Source organism: Equus przewalskii, chromosome 2 (assembly GCF_037783145.1).
Source record: "Equus przewalskii isolate Varuska chromosome 2, EquPr2, whole genome shotgun sequence".
NCBI lineage: Eukaryota > Metazoa > Chordata > Mammalia > Perissodactyla > Equidae > Equus > Equus przewalskii.
The window spans coordinates 107708748-107728531 of NC_091832.1; the positions used below are offsets into that span (position 1 = coordinate 107708748).

Below are 19784 nucleotides of genomic sequence, written 5' to 3' on the forward strand. Positions count from 1 at the left end.
CCGACCCTGTAATAGATCAGTTTGCTCTTCTGGTGACAAGTGTTCAAACCCCTCTCTAGCTCAGAATGTTTGATTTTGTGATATTTAAGGCTCACATTTAAAACACTGTCATTTGTTGTCTCCATCCATAGGATGTCAAGTTGGATCTTTCTCTATTTTACCTCAATCCCATATTCTCTGAAACAACTGGCTGTTCTTCTGAGGTACTCCTCAGGATACCCGACAGTGAATTTTGATCTGAAAACATGAGAAGGGAGGTTCTTTGGCATATGATGCATAAAAAGAGACTCGGAATAACATAAAGGCCCTATACCTCTATTTTTAATCGCTCTGTAAACATGTATGCTGAATAAATGTTTTTATGATTAGAATGCATTCAAGTTTCTTAGTTTCATAACCCTCATATATATTTTAGAATATAGACTCAAAAATTATTAGCATAATGTAGGTATCCACATAGACATTATATTTTTTCCTTTACTTTCTGTTTTCATTTAGTTGCTTAGTCTGCAAAATTTATCTTAATTTTGTTATACAGCCATGTGTCGCTTAATGACGGGGAATTGTTCTGAGAAATATGCCATTAGGTGATCTCGCCGTTGTGCAAACAGCATGGACTGTACTTACGCAAGCCCAGATGATAATAGTCTATACACACCTCGGCTGTATGGTGCTATCTTATGGGAACACTGCCATACGCCATCTACCATTGACCAAAACATGTGGTGCCGGACTGACTGTACATGAAAGATCAGGACAGCTGTAATAATGCCACATTCTAATACCTATGTTTTCCACCAGATGTCACTAATGCTGTAATATTCAAATTAAGGTGAATTTCTTTGTCTCTAAAGACTATAATATTCAGCTTTTCTTATTGGAAGTTAACAGGATTTCTGGCTCAAAAAATATAAAGACATCAGGATGAAAAAATACAGTATCTGTTATTTGCTAGGTACTTTGCATGAATTATTTTATTTAATTCTCATGCTTTAGCGCACAAGTAGAATTGTGGGGTCAAGGGGCATGCCAATTACGTGGCATTTTTTAAAGTTTAAGCCTCTTGGGTCCACAGCCCAGGAAGCTCTTCTGACTCCCTAAGAAGCACATCAAAAGGAGTGTTTCTTCACCCTTTTCCTAACGGCTCTTACCTTTTACATCCTTTTAGCAATCGAGTGTCCAGAACAAATTGGTTTTCCTTTACTGTACCTTACAAAACTTGACCATGTCTCATTGGGTGAGTTCATGTTTACACTTTCCTCACATGACTTTAACCGCTAAATAGAAGGAACCAAAGACAGGGGACTTCATCTTAACCTTATCTATTGTTTAAAGAATAAACCAGGTGTGAATTTGTGAGTAGTTGTGAAACATAGTTTTCCAACTAATCAGAAGAATTGTTATTAAGTAACTTCAGTTACTCTTTGGGGAGTTAATTTTTGGCTTAATTTGTAAACAATAATTTCTTACTCTTTTTTACTAAATAAGTTATTTTGTTCAATGTAACCATAATAAAAGTTTGTGTTGGAATAACTATGGAACAGAACCTGTCTACTAAATTTCTAATTTTATTAGTTACATTTTCTAAAAACAGCTCTTTTGCGATCATTCCATTTTTCATGAATATGGCTTCATAGCAGTATTAACTGATGCTTATTTAAAAAAAAAAACAACTAGTTGGGAAAGCTACTTAATATCCACTCAAGTTGACAATCCTGTTCCAATCTGGCAAAAACACTGTAGCCCTAGCAACAAAACCATTAGGAAAGGCTTGGAGAGAAAAATGCCAGAGTTGACCCTCTGATTACACAAGTCAGTTTATGTTACCATTTCACCTATTTTTGTCCTCTTTGTCCATTTGATCTATTTTTATACTGGAGAAACATAGTTTCATTTATTTGTATAAAGTCCATTTTCATCTACTTTTATCTGCACCATTTTGCCATGCAAGCTTGTTTGCACAAGAAACTTACATCAGATCAAAATTGTTGTCTTGGAATTTTATCTGTGCTGAAAAAAGCCTCTAAGTATAAGCAAGACCACCCATACTCCACTTCCGTGCAAGCAAGAGATCTCAAATGTCTTTAAAAACTATCTAGCTATGGACATATCCAGTGCATGCCTAGACATGGATATGAATTTCTTTCTGAGTGGCAGTCTCAACTAGCCACGCTCGGGAGTTAGTGGTTTTAAAGATTGCGTCTGGGATGCCCAAGATCTTTGATGTCTAAAATACAATTCTTGGGTCACTGTGCACTCACTCATGATAGCCAATACAGCTCTGCAAAAACCGGTTCACAGCTTCCAGGTGTAAGAAAGGAAATTCATGGGTAATGATCATCTGCTGAGCGCCAAGCACCAATTAGGTACCTGTTCAGCCTGGTTGCTTCTAAGTGAATGGAGGTTGGGGTTGGTGGGGGAAGCGGGAGACGTGAGCCACAGCCTGTGGTCTTGGAAACTGGTGATGGGACATGGGGAGAGCCATGAGGCAAAGAAAATACTGAAGTCTGAGTCCCAAATGAGGAGTTCTCTGGAGTTAGAAACAGCCCAAAAACCTCCACTGAGGGTGGTGAGAAGAAAAAAGTGCAGAAAGAGAAGGAAGACTTGATCCAAAATGAAGGTTTTACAACTGCTGATGCCCAGAGAGTCCCAGAGGATAGCCGTGAAGAAACACCAAGGAGAAAGAAGCTTCAGAGTATCTTCAGCTCAGTTTGTGGGCAGGGAGGGGATCAGGCATCAATCTAGAGCATTACATGCATTATCTCAATCCTCACAACATCTCTGTGAGGATTATTATCCCCTTCTTACACATGTAAAACCTGAGATTCAGGAAGGCTAAGTAATTTGTCCAACTTCAAATATCCAGACTCCATCCCCAGGCCCGGCTGCAAAGCCAATATTCTTTCTACTATATCTCATTGCCTCTCAGACAAGGGAGGGCCCCCTGCTCTGGTGCGCCCGGATCAGCCAAGAAGACTACAATACCACATGAGTCTAACTCCAAGTTGGGGAAGTGAGGACTTGTAGCCACAATGTTACAGTATCAAGTTGCATCAAGTTTCATTAACACTTTTTCATAATAAGCTATCATTAAATGTTTATAAACATAGAGCATTTTCCTGTATAATAAGAGCGTTCATTTTCTTCCACCAACATTTTCTTCTTTCATTCTTTCAGTTATTTTTGTAACCAAATTCTGTGTTGAAACTTGGGCTTTTAACCAGTTTGAGAGGTAGACACAAGAAACAGAAGGAGATTGATACGTATGTATTATCCAAATGACGGGGTTGCCCCGTAAAGCTGGGCTGAAGAATGAGGCTTAGACCTAAAGCAGAAATAGGGTTTCCTCCTCCTCCTCCATAAATGCGCTGTGGAAAGGTCAGACAACTTCAGTCTTCCTCACAAGCAAACTGCAACCTGGGAGTGAGCCCTGCCTGCTGAAAGCCACAGGCAGAAGTAGAAAGCACTTTACTTGAGCTCTTGTAGGTCTTAGAAAGATGCCTTCTTTGTAGCTTGGGATGGAGTGAGAGAGCAGGTAGAGAAAGGGGCCCCAAATATTTCTCCAGTACCACTTTCCGTTATCAGGATTGGAAGGGAAGCCTGAAGAGTGGCGTAACAAGCATGCCTCCCAACATTTGCCTGCTTTTTAATCTTTTGGTATACTACAGTGTGTTCCATTGGTGTTACGTGAGTTGATTTTAGGTAGCATGCAGAGAGGCATTTAAAAAATATTTATTAATTATGGTATGTATTTTAATCTGTATTTAGAAAAATATATAACATTTTTAACACATTTCATGAGCAAAAGATTTTAAAAATACACGGAATATTTAAAAAATATATCAGTATTAATATGGGTGATATGGAAATATAGAAAAATCATGAAGGCGGCACGCATATCTTCAAGGTTGGGAAGCAACTTCCTAACCCAATGTACTTAAGCAAGTCAAAAGTAAGCCAGCGTGGGCTGTCCCTAAGCAGGGCAGCCGCATGCTCACACTGTTACTGTGCTCCCGCCATGAGCCCTGCTTCTTTCTACACAGAGTCCCTCTGGAACTGCTGGTGGGCATTTCACTTTTTGCCCACAAGAGACTCCAGCAACATGAGTCAGACAGGATTCCTGCAGCACCCCAGCTGAAAATTCACTCCCTCTTCTATTTCTTATCACTAATTATGCCCAGTCATATTGTCCAAAATAGCTCACTAGAGTTTATGAATACAAGGACTAGATCAACAACATAAAAATGTCCAAATTTGAACAATATGAAACTCTCCTTATTATTCAACTTCCCCCGAATTACATCCCCTTGCAAATAAAAGCCCATGGAGATTAAAGTGCAAATGCCTTCATTCCCAATTTTACACGGTTGGCTCGTCTCAGCCAGAGGGTGTGACTCAGATCCCGGGTTCCTCCAGCTGCAGCTGTGTCCTGGGCTGTCCTTCACAGGAATGGATGTAGCTTCCTCAGCCTTTTCAAAGTTAATTCAAATTGCTAGTTAGTTCTACTCTCCAAGGAGTCAGTAGTCACAAAAGACACTGCAGCTCCACTATAGAAATTATCACAAGCAAAATTACGGCCCCAAATTAAGTGAATGGTGTGATGTCGTTCGACTTTGCCATTGTCAGCCAGAGAGCATGGCACATACCTTAGTGGTACCTGTGTTGGAGACAGTGAGGGCTATGAACAGCTGGGTTTCAGTCCTACGCCAGGCCAGCCAGCTGCATGGGCGCCAAGTCCACAGTGCAGATCTGTTCTCTCCAGGCAGAAACTGCCCATCAACAGTTGTGTGGCCACATGTCTAGCATGTGTGTGTATTTCTTTGTTTTGTTTTGTTTTGGTGACGCTTGTGAAGATCTCCCCACATATATTGCCTACTTTCTTTCTGAGAGTGACATTTGAGACATTATTGCCTTCTTAGAAAATTTAGATACTCCAGTTTCTTCATTTCCTTGTGTCTAGTGTCTGGTGCTTTCTGCACTTCAGTGCAAGGTTGTGGTCGGTCTAGAGAGAACCTCGACTCCCCCATTCCTCCATGTATGTTCTCTTCAGGACAAGGTACCTTCTTCTCTTTGAAAACATGAGGAATGGGGTAACGGCTATCCCTCCACTCCCTTAGCACTAGATTTTAACTTAATAATATCCCACATTTTATTTACTCTGATAATAGTAATTGTCATCACTCTTCCATAGACTTTTCATTCCTACCTAGGCAGGCTGAGTTGGACCCAGCTAGGCAGTAGGAGACCAGAGTCAAGATTTTTTTAAAAAAGTTAAAATACCAGGATCACAATAAGGGCCACTGAGTCAGGATTACTCTTGTCAAGAAGTAACAGAAGGATACCAATGTTTAGCAAAACTTTAAGGAGATTCCAAACATCATGGAGTAAAGTAGTCAAAACGTCGTATTCCAAAAGGATGGGCCATTGAAAAGACAGAACACAAGCACACACACAGAAAAATACCCCAGAAAACCTAAACATCAGGGCGGAGCCTTCTCTATTCCCTTCCACTGCTCCCTGTCTCCGTGGGACCTGACCGTTGGTGTAAGGAGAGAGGCTGCAGCTGGGGAAGGAAAGGGTGCCAAGAGCTACAGCTGTAGAAAGCCGGGTTTTTTCCTTTTAACTTTTAGAATGTGGCATTAATGCACAAGTTTTAAAAATTCAAGCAGTACAGAGTGGTATCAAATGAAAAGTACATTCTCTACCTGACCTCATTCCCCTACTCCCCATTTCTCTTCCAGCTCCCAATTTCTAAACATTTTTTGGTCTGCTGGTGGTTATCATCGTACCTCTGAAATGTATGTTAATACTTCCATTTCTTGCTTATCAACTTTAGATAGTATCTATTAAAGAGGAGAATCTTAGTTCAGATTCCTTTATCCATCCATTCCTAAGCTTTTCCGGTTACACTAGTTTGATTCTTCTGGTGGTTGTCTGTGATTTTAAAGAATATGCTTAAACTCTGTATTTTGTCACATCGATTTTAGATAGTGTATCTCAATTCCTTGAGAAAAAATGTGTGTCTGACATTACCTTCCACATCTCTCTGCTGCTTTAACATTCAGACGCTCATTTTTTTCATTATTAATGTTAGTATGAGATTATCTTTTATAATTATCTTCCAAGTTTTGTTTATATGTTGATTCTACAAATTGAAATACCTTTTACATTATTCTAATTAGTAAACTACTCCTTAGTGAAGAGAAAAATATTTACTATTGAGGAAAAAAGTTAATCGTTAAAACTGCAAGGTCAAGTGGGATTCCTAAAACTCAATCTTCAAGACTTTCTATTAAATTATTAATGTGGCCAATCATGCCCTTAATTTCCAAGAAATCTTTCTCCTTCTTTGGTTGTTCTTGTTACATAGCTATCTATTCTTTCACTTCTTGACTCTGAAGATATTAGGTGGGTTTTTTTTTCTTTTTTTTTTTTAAGATTTTATTTTTTCTTTTTTTCTCCCCAAAGCCCCCCAGTACATAGTTGTATATTCTTTGTTGTGGGTCCTTCTAATTGTGGCATGTGGGATGGTGCCTCAGCGTGGTTTGATGAGCGGTGCCATGTCCGCGCCCAGGATCCGAACCAACGAAACACTGGGCCACCTGCAGCGCAGCGCGTGAACTTAACCACTCGGCCACGGGGCCAGCCCCCTAGGTGGTTTTTTTTGATCAATTATTTTTTTCTGTTCTCTTAATTATCTGTTTTCTTCAAGAGTCAACTGTCATATCTATTCCACTTGGACCTTCTCATTTTTGCTGTTGGTTTCTTCTAAATTTTCTGGGTTTTTTCCATATATATTAATGATGATCAGTGATGATCAATATTGGTAGTGTGATTTTCCATTGTGGTGTCAGACCTCGCCCTTGACTAAAAAGATGGATGGCAGGCTTATGTACATGTAAACTAGGAATACTACTTGAGAGTACATTTAGATATTTTGTTTATCGTGTGTTTTTTTGAAATTTGAAATCGATTTTTTGAAATTTGAATTTTAAGTATATGGCATTAAAATATCATTTATCTTGTTTACTTAGTTTTTTGGCACACCCTCAAATTTTTTGTGCCAGTCTTCACTCGGTCACTACAGTATCTGCCTTGGACCAAGGGCCTGGAAAGTTAAACGTAATTTCCAGGGATGGTCAGCAGAGGACAGCAAAGGGTAGTGGAGCAGGTGTTCACTGTCAAGCCCTGGGCATCCCTCTCTTTTCCCTCTCTTTGTGGGGGTCAAAATCAATTCGCAGAGGGTAGGAGGTCCAGAGAGCCAGAATCAGGAAAGAAATTACTCACATGTTGGGGATCCAGCTGAAAAAGCAGTGGAAAGCTTTAGCCACAATTCACAACCTGGTATCTGTCACAGAGACATGGACAACTAGACATCAGGAGGTCAATCAGCAGTCAGAGCACTTTCACAATCCTGACTGCTCCTCCCCACCCATCTAAAGCCCCAGGTCTGGGTCTTGAAAGGGACAAGGGTTTACTTTCCACCTTGGGAGCTGATGCAAACTTCCTGTCTGAGAGATGGTCCATGCTACCAGCAGGGGCTAAGGGCTCCACAAGCAGGACAGGGCAGGACAGATTGAGCGGGCTCTGGGCACCAACTGCCGATGCTGACAGTTCATGAAAACCCTCAGATACATGCCAGTTAAATAATTTGGGAGCCAACCTCAACGTACTATGGCTTCAAATGTATTTCCTTCCCTCCTCCAGAGGGCAAACATTGTTTATTGTGGAAACATTTTATGACTTTGAAATTAGACAAATTGGATTCTGTGAATTGTTACGTATGCGGCTCTCAGTTAACTTTACTGAGCCTGTTTCTCCACCTGCAAACACGGAAATAATGATTCTTATCTCACAAATCTGCTTCAAGGAAATGAGATGATGCACATAAACTGCCTGGCGAGGAGCTTGGCGACTTGTGGCTCATCGGTATTACCACCTGTTCTCTCTCCCTCTCTTTGGTCATGGAAGAATACCCGTGGAAAAAAAAAAGAATACCCGTGATATTGCTTTGCTATTTTTGAATATCTAGTCTCACTGTCTCCTATAAGCATAACTAACAAGAACTGAGGGATTACTGTGTTAGGTACCACACTAAGTTTCCCGTGTATTATCTCATTTAATTCTCATAACAACCTTGTGGAGCAGGTACTTTTATCATCATCTCTATTTCACAGATGAGGGCATTGAGGCTTTAAAGTGTAACTGGTTTTCCCAGTGTCACGTGGGTAGTAAATACTGAGGAGGGATTCAAAACCAGGTAACTGGATTCCAGACCTCGAGCTCGACTCTACACAATCTATTTTCCAATATAGACATTTAATCAAAGATTTAAAAATCTAAAAGAGAAAATAGAAGAAAGAAAATAGTCTTGTCTTTGTGATGTGCTTAATGTTGGTATTATTGGCATAGGATCACCTTAGACTAACTCTTGTATTTGATATTTAGGGTGAAAAGCTCAGTGTTCAATGAAATAAATGAAAACAGACTCTGTGACTGTTATTCCATTTAGAGCTCTTTCATGAAATCAAAAGAAATACCAATGGCGTTTTGGAAGAAATTAAGTGTTAACCGTTACATGTAAAGATAACTATCACATGACTGAGGAAAGTTCCCTTGATCTTTCTAAGAAAAAGTTTTCTCTCCTCTGCTTCATTACAAGGGGAAGGTGGTGTCAAAGCAGCACTTCTTTCTCAATGAATCCTAAAAAAACAGTCCCTCGCAATCCTGTTTTTATATAAGAATCACTCAAAAAGCTTTTTTAAACTACAGATCTTCCGGATGTGATGACTCAGGACCCCTGGGGAGGAGGGCCTGAAAAGCTCCCCTGGGCGATTCTGATGCCTATCACGACTGATCGTCAGGAGCTGGACTCTAGAAGCAGAGAAGTTTTCCTGGCCTCCAACCTCTCTGGACAGGAGAGGCTGAGAAGGGCAGACCATCAAGGAACTGGAGGAGGTGCAGAGATAAGTCCGCCGACGTTTCTTACCTTCAATAGACTCAGTTGGATGCGTGATGGGAGGCCAGAGAGCATTGCCCAATGAGGCTCCGTGGTTCTAAATACAGTCAAGCATGTCCAGACGAGCTTCGTCCCTTTCAAAGTGGGTAGAAGTCTCCGGAGGCCACTGTCATTATGCCGCTTCCATGCTAATTTGGTTTTAAGATGAGAGGCTTTAACAAGGTCCCAAAAGACTAAAAGGACCTGTACTTCTGGCCTCTATAGACCTTTCCATGCTTATTTCATTTCCCTGTACCTTCTGTTAGGGTCTGCAATCGAGCAACTATTTCACGTCTCTGGAACTTCATATCCTTGAATTCTCCCTCTTCCACATGAAGAGTGAGACATCCCCTCCCGACACCTACTCCCTCCCCTTCCCTTCTCTCCCCTCTCCTTTCTCTCTATTTAATTCCGAATTATCCTTAAAGCTCATTTCAAATGAGCTCTTCAAAGAAGCCTTACTTGCCTGCCCTCCCCACAACTGAAATCGGGTGTCAGGTCCTCTTTTCATTTCCCATCTCACTCTCCAGTCTTTCTCTACGGCACCCACCAGAGTCTGGCCTTCCACGGTGAGTGGTGGGACCCTTCACTCCATTTGTGTCTCCCCCATTCACATCTAGGTCATGTGGTTTTGTGAGAGTTGGTGGGGTCCCTTTTGCTCTCTGCTCCCGGTCCTAGCCAAGTGCCTTTTTCCTGGTACAGGTTCAAACACTGTTGAACGAATGAAGTCAATGAAAGACAGACTGTTTTAAATCATCTTTTTTTCCTCCATCTGCGGCAGAAAACAATTTCATTCCTTCATTCAATAACATTTTCTGAATTCCTCCAATGTGTCAATGCCAGTGAGAGTTAAACAATAAATCAAATACCGACTCTTTCCTCGAAGTCCTTAGAGACTAGTGTGGAATAAAAGATAGGTATTCAAATAACTGTTAGAGGAGCCTATAAGGGCAACCACAAATTTGTTAGAAGGATCAAATTTCAGTCCTCCATAGTTGTCCAAGGAAACAGACCGTCCCTGTGAGAAGAGGTTAGAGGGTCACTCTCACTCTGCTGTGTGACCTCCCCAGGCAGCCGGAGTTGAATCCTTTGTGCTACATCATGGCTGCTTGGATTCAAAGGATCTCACCTATCTGGGCAGCAGCCTCTTCATTTATAAAATGGACAATTTTCTAGTAGGAAGAAAACACTATCTTCACATAAAATGTTTTAGCAGACTATGGTAGGTTCCATAACACTGAAGAAGATAGATGGCAAATAAGCACATGAAAAGATGTTCAGCATCAATAACCGTTAGGGAAATGCAAATTAAGTCCACAAGGAGATATCACTACACAGCGTAGCAGAATGGCTAAAATAACAAATGACAGCACCAAAAGCTGGTGTGAATGTGGGGAAACTGAGTCACTTGGACAGTGCTGGTGAGACTGTGAAATGGCACAGCCACTCTGGAAAACAGTTTGGCAATTTCTTAAAAAACAAAACACACAGCTACCATGCCACCCGGCAATTGCATGCCTGGGCATTTAGCCCAGAGAAATGAAGACTTATGTTGACACAAAAACCTGTACACAAATGTTTGTAGCAGCTTTATTTGTAATAGTCAAAAACTGGAGATAACCCACAAGTCCTTCAACAGTTGGTTAAACAAACTGACATATCCCCATCAGGGAATACGACTAAGAGATACAAAGAAATGAACTGTGAGTAACTGCAACAATCCAGATGAATCTCCAGTTTTGCTGAGTGGAAAGGAGCAAATCCAAAAAGGTCACATACTGTACGATCTCACTTATGTAACATTCTTGAAATGGCAACATTACAGACGTGGAGAACAGATGCGTGGTTGCCCAGAATTAAAGAGGTGGTAGTGGTGGGAAGGAAGTCTATGGGGCTGTCAAAGAGGAAGAGAAAGGATCCTGTGGTGATGGAAATAAATGTCCTGTATCTTGACTGTATCAATGCTACTATCTTAATTATGGTATTGTACTATAGTTTAGAGAGATAGTACCATTCGGGGAACCAGGTAAAAGGTTGATGTAATTTCTCTGGGTTGTTTCTTACAACTTCCTGTGAATCTACAATTATCTCAAAGTAAATAGATTAGTTTTAAAAACTCAAAAGATGCAGGCAAAACCAGGGAAACAGATATGTCAGTTTGTCAGTTATGGCATGCGCCTTAGAACCCTAACGTCATAACGGCCGGTGACCTTGACAACTCCAGAATCCTCAGGCTTCAGTGCCTAGTTTACAGTGCTCTGCCAAGTGCTGTAGACGTGCTCGATAGTCAGTGCCAAGAATTGAAGAAAACGGGATGTTTTCGTCAATCAAAAAGCGCTTTCAGCTTTCAGGCGGTCGTTCAAGGCTTCACCTCCGCAGGTAGTCTTTGAATATACTACTCTTGATCGTCCAAAGGGACTAGCAGTCACAGGAAGTGTTCTGTTTTGTTTCTCCTAAAACATGGGAACTGATTCTTACCTTCAGCACTGCTTTCATGAAAAGCTACTCATGTTCACAAGGTTCAGTGCTGCTGAGTACAGAAAGCAGGCTTTACATACTCAAGGGAGACTCTTTCTTGGCTCCATGAGAGAGAATTTTCTGTAGACCTATGACAATATCTCCCTATTCATGAAAGAGTTTTTGTGTCCTGTGAAATTTAGTTGTTTTACCTTTTATGACCAAAGAGTCATAGCTTAGAGCTTAGTTATAGCTCAACAAAATAATATCTAAGACCCTGTTGTGTTTAGAAACTTATTGATGTTTCCAGTATTATTTGCTGATCTTTGAGAATTTCCCCCCAAAACTTGAATACTGATTTAGCTACGATTGGAGTCAATTTTCCAGAATCTTCAGTTATCTAAATTTTTATGTTAACATGAAACTAAATTGTAATTACTTTTTCACAAATCTCTAGGTCACTTTATTTTATCTGTCTCAGGCCACAAATTGTCCTGGGTTTTGGGTTTTTTTTTTTTTTTACCTTCTTGTAATATTCTCAACCTTTGGCCTCTTGGTTCTCCCCTTCCCAACAGCTCGTGGCCATCTTTGCTTTGCTGCTGCCCCCTTCTCCCCACCTCTAAGAGTTGGCATGCTCCGGGGCATGTCCTGGAAACTGTTCTCCATCTACCTCAACTCCCTGTGTGCCCTCATCTTTTTTAATAGCTTTCTGTAATTTGGAGACTTGAATTTGAGCTATAGAGTTCTGTTTTGGGGATCGAGGCTAATTTTTAGTGTCGTGTTAACCTTGACCTTTGGCACAAAACTCTATCAGGTATTTGATGGGTGACTGGTTGTCCTGTGGTATTTGTTGCTTTGCAGGGAAAGCTCTTCTGTTGAGGTGGACACCCACAGTGAAAATGCTACGTCATCTGAGAGTGCCGGTCGCACTCTGCTGATCCACGGCCCCGTGGAACTCAAAAGAGGCTGGAGGAGGCAGAAGCGACACCTCTTCTTGCTCAGCGATCTGTTGCTGATAACTAACACCAAGTACGTGTACACTACAGGCTCTCCTGATTACCATCAGATTGCGTTTTCACCAACCCTTACTGTGGGAAAATATTAAGTGGATTTCTTCTTTTGCTTTTGCAAATGTTTTGATCCTCCCTTTAGTCAACAAGTATCGACAGAGGTCTTGTTCTGTGCCGTGTCCCTGTAGAGAACACGATTGAGAATGTGACAGGCAGGGTCTCTCCTGCCTGGAGCTTCCGGACAGATGATAAAAATAAGAGGAGGGAAATTACACATTGAAGTTAGTGCTTCTCATAAGAGAGAGAAGAGGGTACCATGTGGAGAAGAAAATGGGACCATCCTAGAGAGGGGCTGTCTATGAAGGTCTCTCCGAGGTGGCAGCATTTAAACCAAACCTATGGGGTGAGAAGCAGCCGCATTCCTAGACTAGGTGGCTGAGCCTTCTAGGGTGAGGGACCAGCAGGACTCAGTGGGTGCAACTCAGCCCTCTGGAGGGAGGGGTTCAGGAAAGGCTGATGTGACTGGAGCCTGCAGTGTGGGGCACAATATCAGGTAAGATACTGTGGTCAGGGGTCCAGCCACACAGGGTCTCCACAGGCCACAACAAAGGTTGAAATATTATGCTGAAGCGTATTTAATTAAGCAAGTGACCATATCTGGTTTATATTTTTAGCATATTGTTCTGCCTATTGCTAGATAGCAGATTGGTGGGTAAGCAAGAGTGGACGCAGGGAGACTAGTTAGGGAGGCAGTGGTTCTGATGAAATATGACAGGGACTCCATCTTGGGAGTGGCAGTGAGAAGAGGCAGCAGACAGATTTGGAACATATGTTGGAGACAGAACCAAATGGATGCACTTTCTTCCCAACCCTGGACACAAATGTAACCAATATCCAGCCTAGAACATGGTAATTGCTCAATTAACGTCTAACGGTAGGTGGATGCAAGGTCATCTGTTTACTTTCTTCATCTCTGTTTTCATGATTTATGAAACACCATAAAAGACAAAGAATATTTCACCAAACAAACTATCAAGAAGCTTTTTCATTACTAGAGAAAATGAAAACTCTTTTCTTGGCTGCCCTCACCGCTAGCTCTCAGTTAGTTACGCCATGTCATAGGTAAGACACGCAAGTACCGACTTTGCAAAATGCTATATTTAATCTGAGCGACGTTAATAATAAGAAGCATGATTTATCAGAAGTTTTTTCTGTCAGGAATTATGCTGAGGACTTTATGTACCGAATCTTGTCTGACCCTTGCAACTACCCAGTGAGATAGGATCATTTTCCTTATCTTATGGAGGACCTTGATGCCCGGAGGTCTGCTGCCTTTCCCCAGGTCACCACCTTAGCAATTAGTGGAGTCCACGTTTGAAACTAGGTCTGTTAATTTCAGCACACAGTCTCTTACCCAACCTGTGGTGCTGCTGCCTCTATTCTCTCTTTTGTCTGGATTTCACAGAACACACCACAATCAACTAGTTTCTCTCTCATCCTTGAAATCAACCTTTCCTTTGTGGTGAGGAAATGGCTACCTCACATCCTGGTGAGAAATGGAACTGAGAAACAAATGAGAAGTCTAGCTATCAAAAAAAAAAATCAGAGGCCAAAATAAAGACGATAAAATATATTTAAGATGAGTGAAATTGCCTCCAGATGTAGGCTTGGAGATGACGATGTCATAAAGAGGACAGAGAGAAAAAGATTCTGTCCAGGGCTTGGCATGAGGTCCATTCAAGGCACTCTGCTCCTGATAGAGGGAATGAGGCATTATTTTAAAAAGTGTAGACTAGTTACCAATCTCTTTATTTAAGCAAGGTTAGTATAGGAAACTGAAATTTCTTGGATGCATTCTTGGGACCACACGAGGAGCATCACAGATGGCTTGTTTAGTTTCCCCAATAGCCCTCCAAGGCAGGTACTGTTATCATCTCCAGGCTTCAGATAGGAAGACAAAGACTGAGGAAGGCTCAGGAACTGGCCCGATGTCATACACAGGAAAATGGTGGGAGAGACTGCACTGCAGGTCTGCCTTCATCCCAAGGCCATGCTCTTCCTGTCACACCATGTTGTATTCCTCTGTGCTCAACCTGAGACACACAAAAGCAAGCAACCACAACACTCATCTCCTGCTTGTCAGGACTTTGCAGACCACTCACATTCAATTTTTAAGGGGAATACGTTCTCCTTCACTTTTCTTTTCACCTTTGTAATTATTACAGTATTTAGGAGAGTAGGAGACCTTTGTTTTCCTACCAGAAGCCACTTGTCTCAGATACTGCTAACCTCTGAATGGGTCTGATAGAACCTACAGTACTCTGCTAAAAACATTTTATATTGATACAGTGTTCTTTTCTCCTAGCAAATTGCATCCATTTCAGAGCTGAATTTTTATTTTGGTTGGTCCATTATCACAGAAGATGCCCACCATCTTTCACATACTGCTTTTCAGAGAGCTCTCTGTGTCTGCTCAAGGGTTTCATAATGTGACACAATCTCTATCAATTTATTCAATAATATTCTTGTTTATGAGACTCAGTTCCTGCAAGATTACTTTTATATGCTTTCTACATCCATTGGGAATGTTGGAAAGTGTAGGTGATCTAAGGCATTTGATTTGCTTCAGAAGACCTTGATATAGAGAGAGCAGAGATTTTTGATAAGGTAACTGTCTTCATCTGGTCAGGCTACCAAAACCAAATATCATCGACTGCTTGGCTTAAACCACAGAAATGTATTTACAGAGATTCATTTATTTATTATTAGTGCTTCAAGTGGCCCTCATGCCAAGCCCTGGACAGAGTCTTTTTCTCTCTGTCCTCTTTATGACATCACCATCTCCAAGGCTACACCTGGAAGCAATTTCACTCATCTTAAATATATTTTCTTATCTTTATTTTGGCCTCTGATTTTTTTTTTTTGATAGCTAGACTTCTCATTTGTTTTTCAGTTCCCTGAGCATTCTGTTCCATTTCTCACCAGGTACCAAGCAGATGAGAGTTAGTCATTTCCTCACCACACAGAAAAGAAATTTATTTATTTACAGAAATTTGTCATGGTTCTGGAGACTGGAAATCTGAGATGAGGCTGTCAGCAGGGTTGGGTCCTCATGAGAGCTCCCCTCCCGGCTTGCAGATGGCCGCCTTCTCCCCATGGGCTCGCATGCCTCTCCTCAGTGTGTGCCTGTGGAGAAAGAGCTCTCTCTCTTCCTCCCAATCCTATTGGATTAGGACCCCACTCTTATGACCTCATCTAACCTTAATTACCTCCTATAAGCTTTATCTCCCAAAACTGACATATTGGCTATTAGGGCTTCAAGGTATGAATTGGAGGGTGGGGAGTGGGGTGGGAGTTGGGGACACAATTCAGTCCATAGCAGGAAGCAAGCAGTACTCAATGCTGCCACCTTGTACAAGAGTTTACCACAGCTTTTAGAAAGCTGGCTACTAGATCATTTCCATAGTAAACATTTGGGGACATTCGTGATTACTGTTCATATGAGAAAATTTATTTATTTTTTTCCTACCAAGAAATAACAACTTCAATGAAATAGCCACCCGCAACAAGCCGCTTATTTCCTTTCTGTCATGCCTCGCTCTCAGATGGAGGATTGTGTTATGTCCTGGATCGATCTGTTCAAGTTAATCACCTGAGTTTAGTGCCTGCTTTTTCTACTCAGGGAAGGGGGTGGAGTGACTTAGGTTCCGTTTTTCCTCAGTGTGTCTTGAGGCTTCAGTTGGAAACTCTTTCTTCTCCAGGTTGATGCTACAGAAACCAACACAAAGGGAGTAAATAGTTGACTGACTGCTGCATATATATTAGTCAGACTAAATGAACTTTAGTTTGTGTGTAATAATAAAGGGGATTTATATGTCCTTTCTTCATGAGGAAATTATATTTCTCCCGTTGTGCTGGATGTTAATAACAGTCAGTGGAAATTGTTTGGAGATTTTTTTCATTTTTTTCATACTACATTAGAAACTTTGGTTCTCAAGAATTAAAGTCAGATGGGAACTTTGTTAACATTTTTGATATTCATTAGAATGCTAAATAAGAGGTTATTTTTCAAATGAAATTATGACTTGTTTTTTTAAACAGCATCTACTTCATAAGATACTAATACTCGTAGAGGCCCATGGAGAACGTACAGAAAGGAAGAGACTGTACTTACTTAGCTCACACCCCCCTCAGACATCTCTGTCCTCATATTTAGTTATTAAAGAATATAGAAACAACGAAATCCAATTTTGTTTAGGTCAAAAGATGAAGATGACTATTAGCTTATTATCAGTGGCATTACAAAGATTCTTGCAGAAGATACCATGACCCCTACTCCCAGCATCTAAGGGAACACCTGTGCCTTAGAATGAGGGGAATCTCCCTAGAATCTGTGACTTTCCACAGTTCACCGGGGCTCACGCTCCCGTGTCCAAGTTGAGGTAGAAGAAAGCAAGAGGGATACCATCATCTTAGCAGATCGATAGTAAGGGCCCATGTGGTAGAAATAAAAACTGCCTTTTTCCTCCTGCTCCCTTTGAGCCAGTTTTCATAAGGTTCATCCCTTCTCATTTCTACTGACATAATCTGAAGAGTCAGACACTGAGAGCAGAGAAACGCGGTGAGATCTCAGGAGAATCCACTGTAGTACAAGCCTTTGTTGTAATACATTTTCAGTATTTCCAGGCTAGCATTTAGCTTTGTTGATAGAATGTCAGGAGATTGATCCTCTCACTCTCAAATGAGAGAACAATGCCGTCAGAAAGCCTGATGGCTCTGGGGGGAGAAAGGAGGCTGAAGGTAGGAACGATGAGGAGGGCACTACATGGAACTGTCCAGGTCAGCACTCATGGAGGCCGAGTGGTTGTGAGCATAGGCTCATGACTTAGGCTGTCTGGCTTCAAAGCCCATCTCTTGCTTTTGGCAATTTTCTTAATCTCTCTGTGAGTTTCCTCATCTATAAAATGGAGCTAATAGATATAGTGGATTGAGGATTAAGTGAAGTAATGTTTGTAAAATATGTAGAATAGTGCTTGGCATGTGGTGGGAGCTCAATAAATGTTATAGGAGACTGAAAACCATACTCTGGGCTTTTGACAACTCCGTGGTTTGGTTTCAAGGAAGTGGATAATCTTGGGACTTCATGGAACTTTGGAGAGAATTAAAGAAACGACTCTTTCAGGTGCACATATTTGGAATTTTCCACACAGTACCTTAGGTGTCTCCACACATGGACATCTACATGACAAAACTTTTAAAATCTGTAAAAACAAGTAGACACGTGTCTCTCTTTCCTATCGGCAGTAGACTATTTTTAGCTTCGTAATGCTTTTAGAGTTACGATCTAGAACAATTATTTTATCTGAGAATTGATTGTGTTTCACACAAATCTTCAAATACATCAACATAGGGTAAAAATGTGAAATAAATGTCTAAGAAGCCACCTGTGTCACAAGGCGTATTTGCATCCACTGTACCCTAACGTTTGAATCTAGGTCATCCTTCAGGTAGGCTTCCTGCAGAATTATTTTCGTTTCATAAATCCCATCAAAGCCTTTTTGCTTTAACTGTTCCATGAGTCAGCAGAGTCTTAGGGGTTTTTGAACCTGAGGTGTCTTGGATCTCATTTTAGCTTTAGCGTTTCCACATGTGGTTCTGAATAGGAGGCAATTCCGAAGTGGCGTGCCCGTGTTCCCTAGGCATCCTTCAGAGGACTTGTACCGTCTAAATCTCAGGCTCGCCTGAGTGTTAAATTTGTGAGTTAACCGAGAGATATAGTGGTTTCCATGTCAGAGGTCAAAGGAGATTAGGCAGAAACTGTCGGAAAACCATTTCATTGCTGACAAAGTCGATCACCTTCCGATTCCTCAGAGATAAATGGGAAATATCTCCATGACTCACATGTAAGACCTCCTGGGCACTGATGTGGGACCAATCGATTGATTGGTTGAATTTTGAGCTCAGTCCGCGCGCTAACAGTTTTTCAGTTTGATCCGGAACCTGATAGAAAATGATATGAATGAAATCTTAATAAAGGAAATTTAAAATAACCTATGCTTAAACGCTAGAAAATCTTTTAAAAAATTAAGGCTGAAAATGTATTTTAAATCCCTCTGATCCAAGCTTATTGCTGTTTTAGTCTGATTCTCAAGAAAAAAGTTGTATAATTATCTTTATAAATCATGTATCATGTATCTTTCTTCAGCTACTCAAAGGCTTTTTAAAGTAAGCAAGACATGAACAAATAATAAATTAATTATAGTAATAATAAATCATTAAGTAAATAAAATGATATATGTGAATATAATAACAAATATAACAATAATAAATGAATAATAAATGAATTAATGGTTCTCTAAAAAAGCTCTAAAATGTAGAGTATGGTCCATACTCAATCCTCAACATGCAGAAAAATGGCTATTTGCTGCCATTGTGTTTTCAGGGCCTTCCTGGGCCAGGCGTCACTCAGCACACACTTTGTAAAGACCCATCCAACCCCTGACTGTGCGGAGCACAGAGGGTCACAGAGCTAAAGGAGGCACGTTGCACCCTGGGGCAGTGAGAATTGGCATCTTACCATGAGCACAGCTGTTCCCATAACATTTAAGAAACAAACTAACAGAGGTCTTGTTTGGTTATCTTTCTAGTTACAAAAAAAACTTTAAAATAAAAAATAAAGTACCCCTGAACACCATATGGATTGCCAACTGTTTGGACAAATTTGGAGAAGTGGACACCTCTGCCAAGAGGTCCTTTGTCTTGGGCTGGCCCACAGTGAACTTTGTGGCCACCTTCAGGTAAGACCTACAGCTTTTGTATTCAATGACTCCTTTTCTGACCTCTCATAATGACACTTGTATGTACTTTCCCCCAAAAGGTTTTTATGTGCAAATTGATCATGAACAATGGGAACTATTGGAGTAATTTCCTTTCCTTTTTGGATGAGTGCTTTTTCAAATGGGCTCTAGGAGCTACTTGGGGAGGTGGATGTTCAGGGTACATGGAGTAAGGTTTAAGGCCCCTCTCAACATCCTGCCCCTAATCCCCAGTGAGTAGCTGTGTTTTTAAATCACTGGAATATCTTCCGTGAGCAAGTACTATTAAATAGTCCAAGTCAGTTTGAAAAATTGCTTTTATACTCTCAAATTCATTCCCTTAAAAATAGTATTTAATTATACAAATAAAATTAATCATGTCATCAAATACTGGGTTGCCTGAATTGCTGTGTACATATTGTCTTATTTGGTGTCTATAGAGAGGTGACAATTCAAGACAAAGGTATGGTCCCAGAGTACAAGTTAGTGTTCCGAGACATGTTC

The 19784-nt window shown here is 40.9% G+C and overlaps 1 protein-coding gene across 7 annotated transcripts in view; it reads left to right on the forward strand.

The window, feature by feature from the left end:
- The first annotated feature begins 11175 nt into the window (after positions 1-11175).
- LOC103545149 (rho GTPase-activating protein 20-like) overlaps positions 11176-19784 on the forward strand; it is a 29550-nt gene continuing 20941 nt past the window's right edge. For all 7 annotated transcript variants that reach the window (XR_011537232.1, XR_011537233.1, XM_070609218.1 and 4 more), the window contains exons 1-3: positions 11176-11377; positions 12317-12484; positions 19113-19262. Coding sequence is in view for 5 of the 7 variants with exons in the window: in XM_070609218.1 (XP_070465319.1) it covers positions 11313-11377; positions 12317-12484; positions 19113-19262 (383 nt within the window). In the remaining 2 variants the exon portion in view is untranslated. The remainder of the gene's footprint in view (positions 11378-12316; positions 12485-19112; positions 19263-19784) is intronic.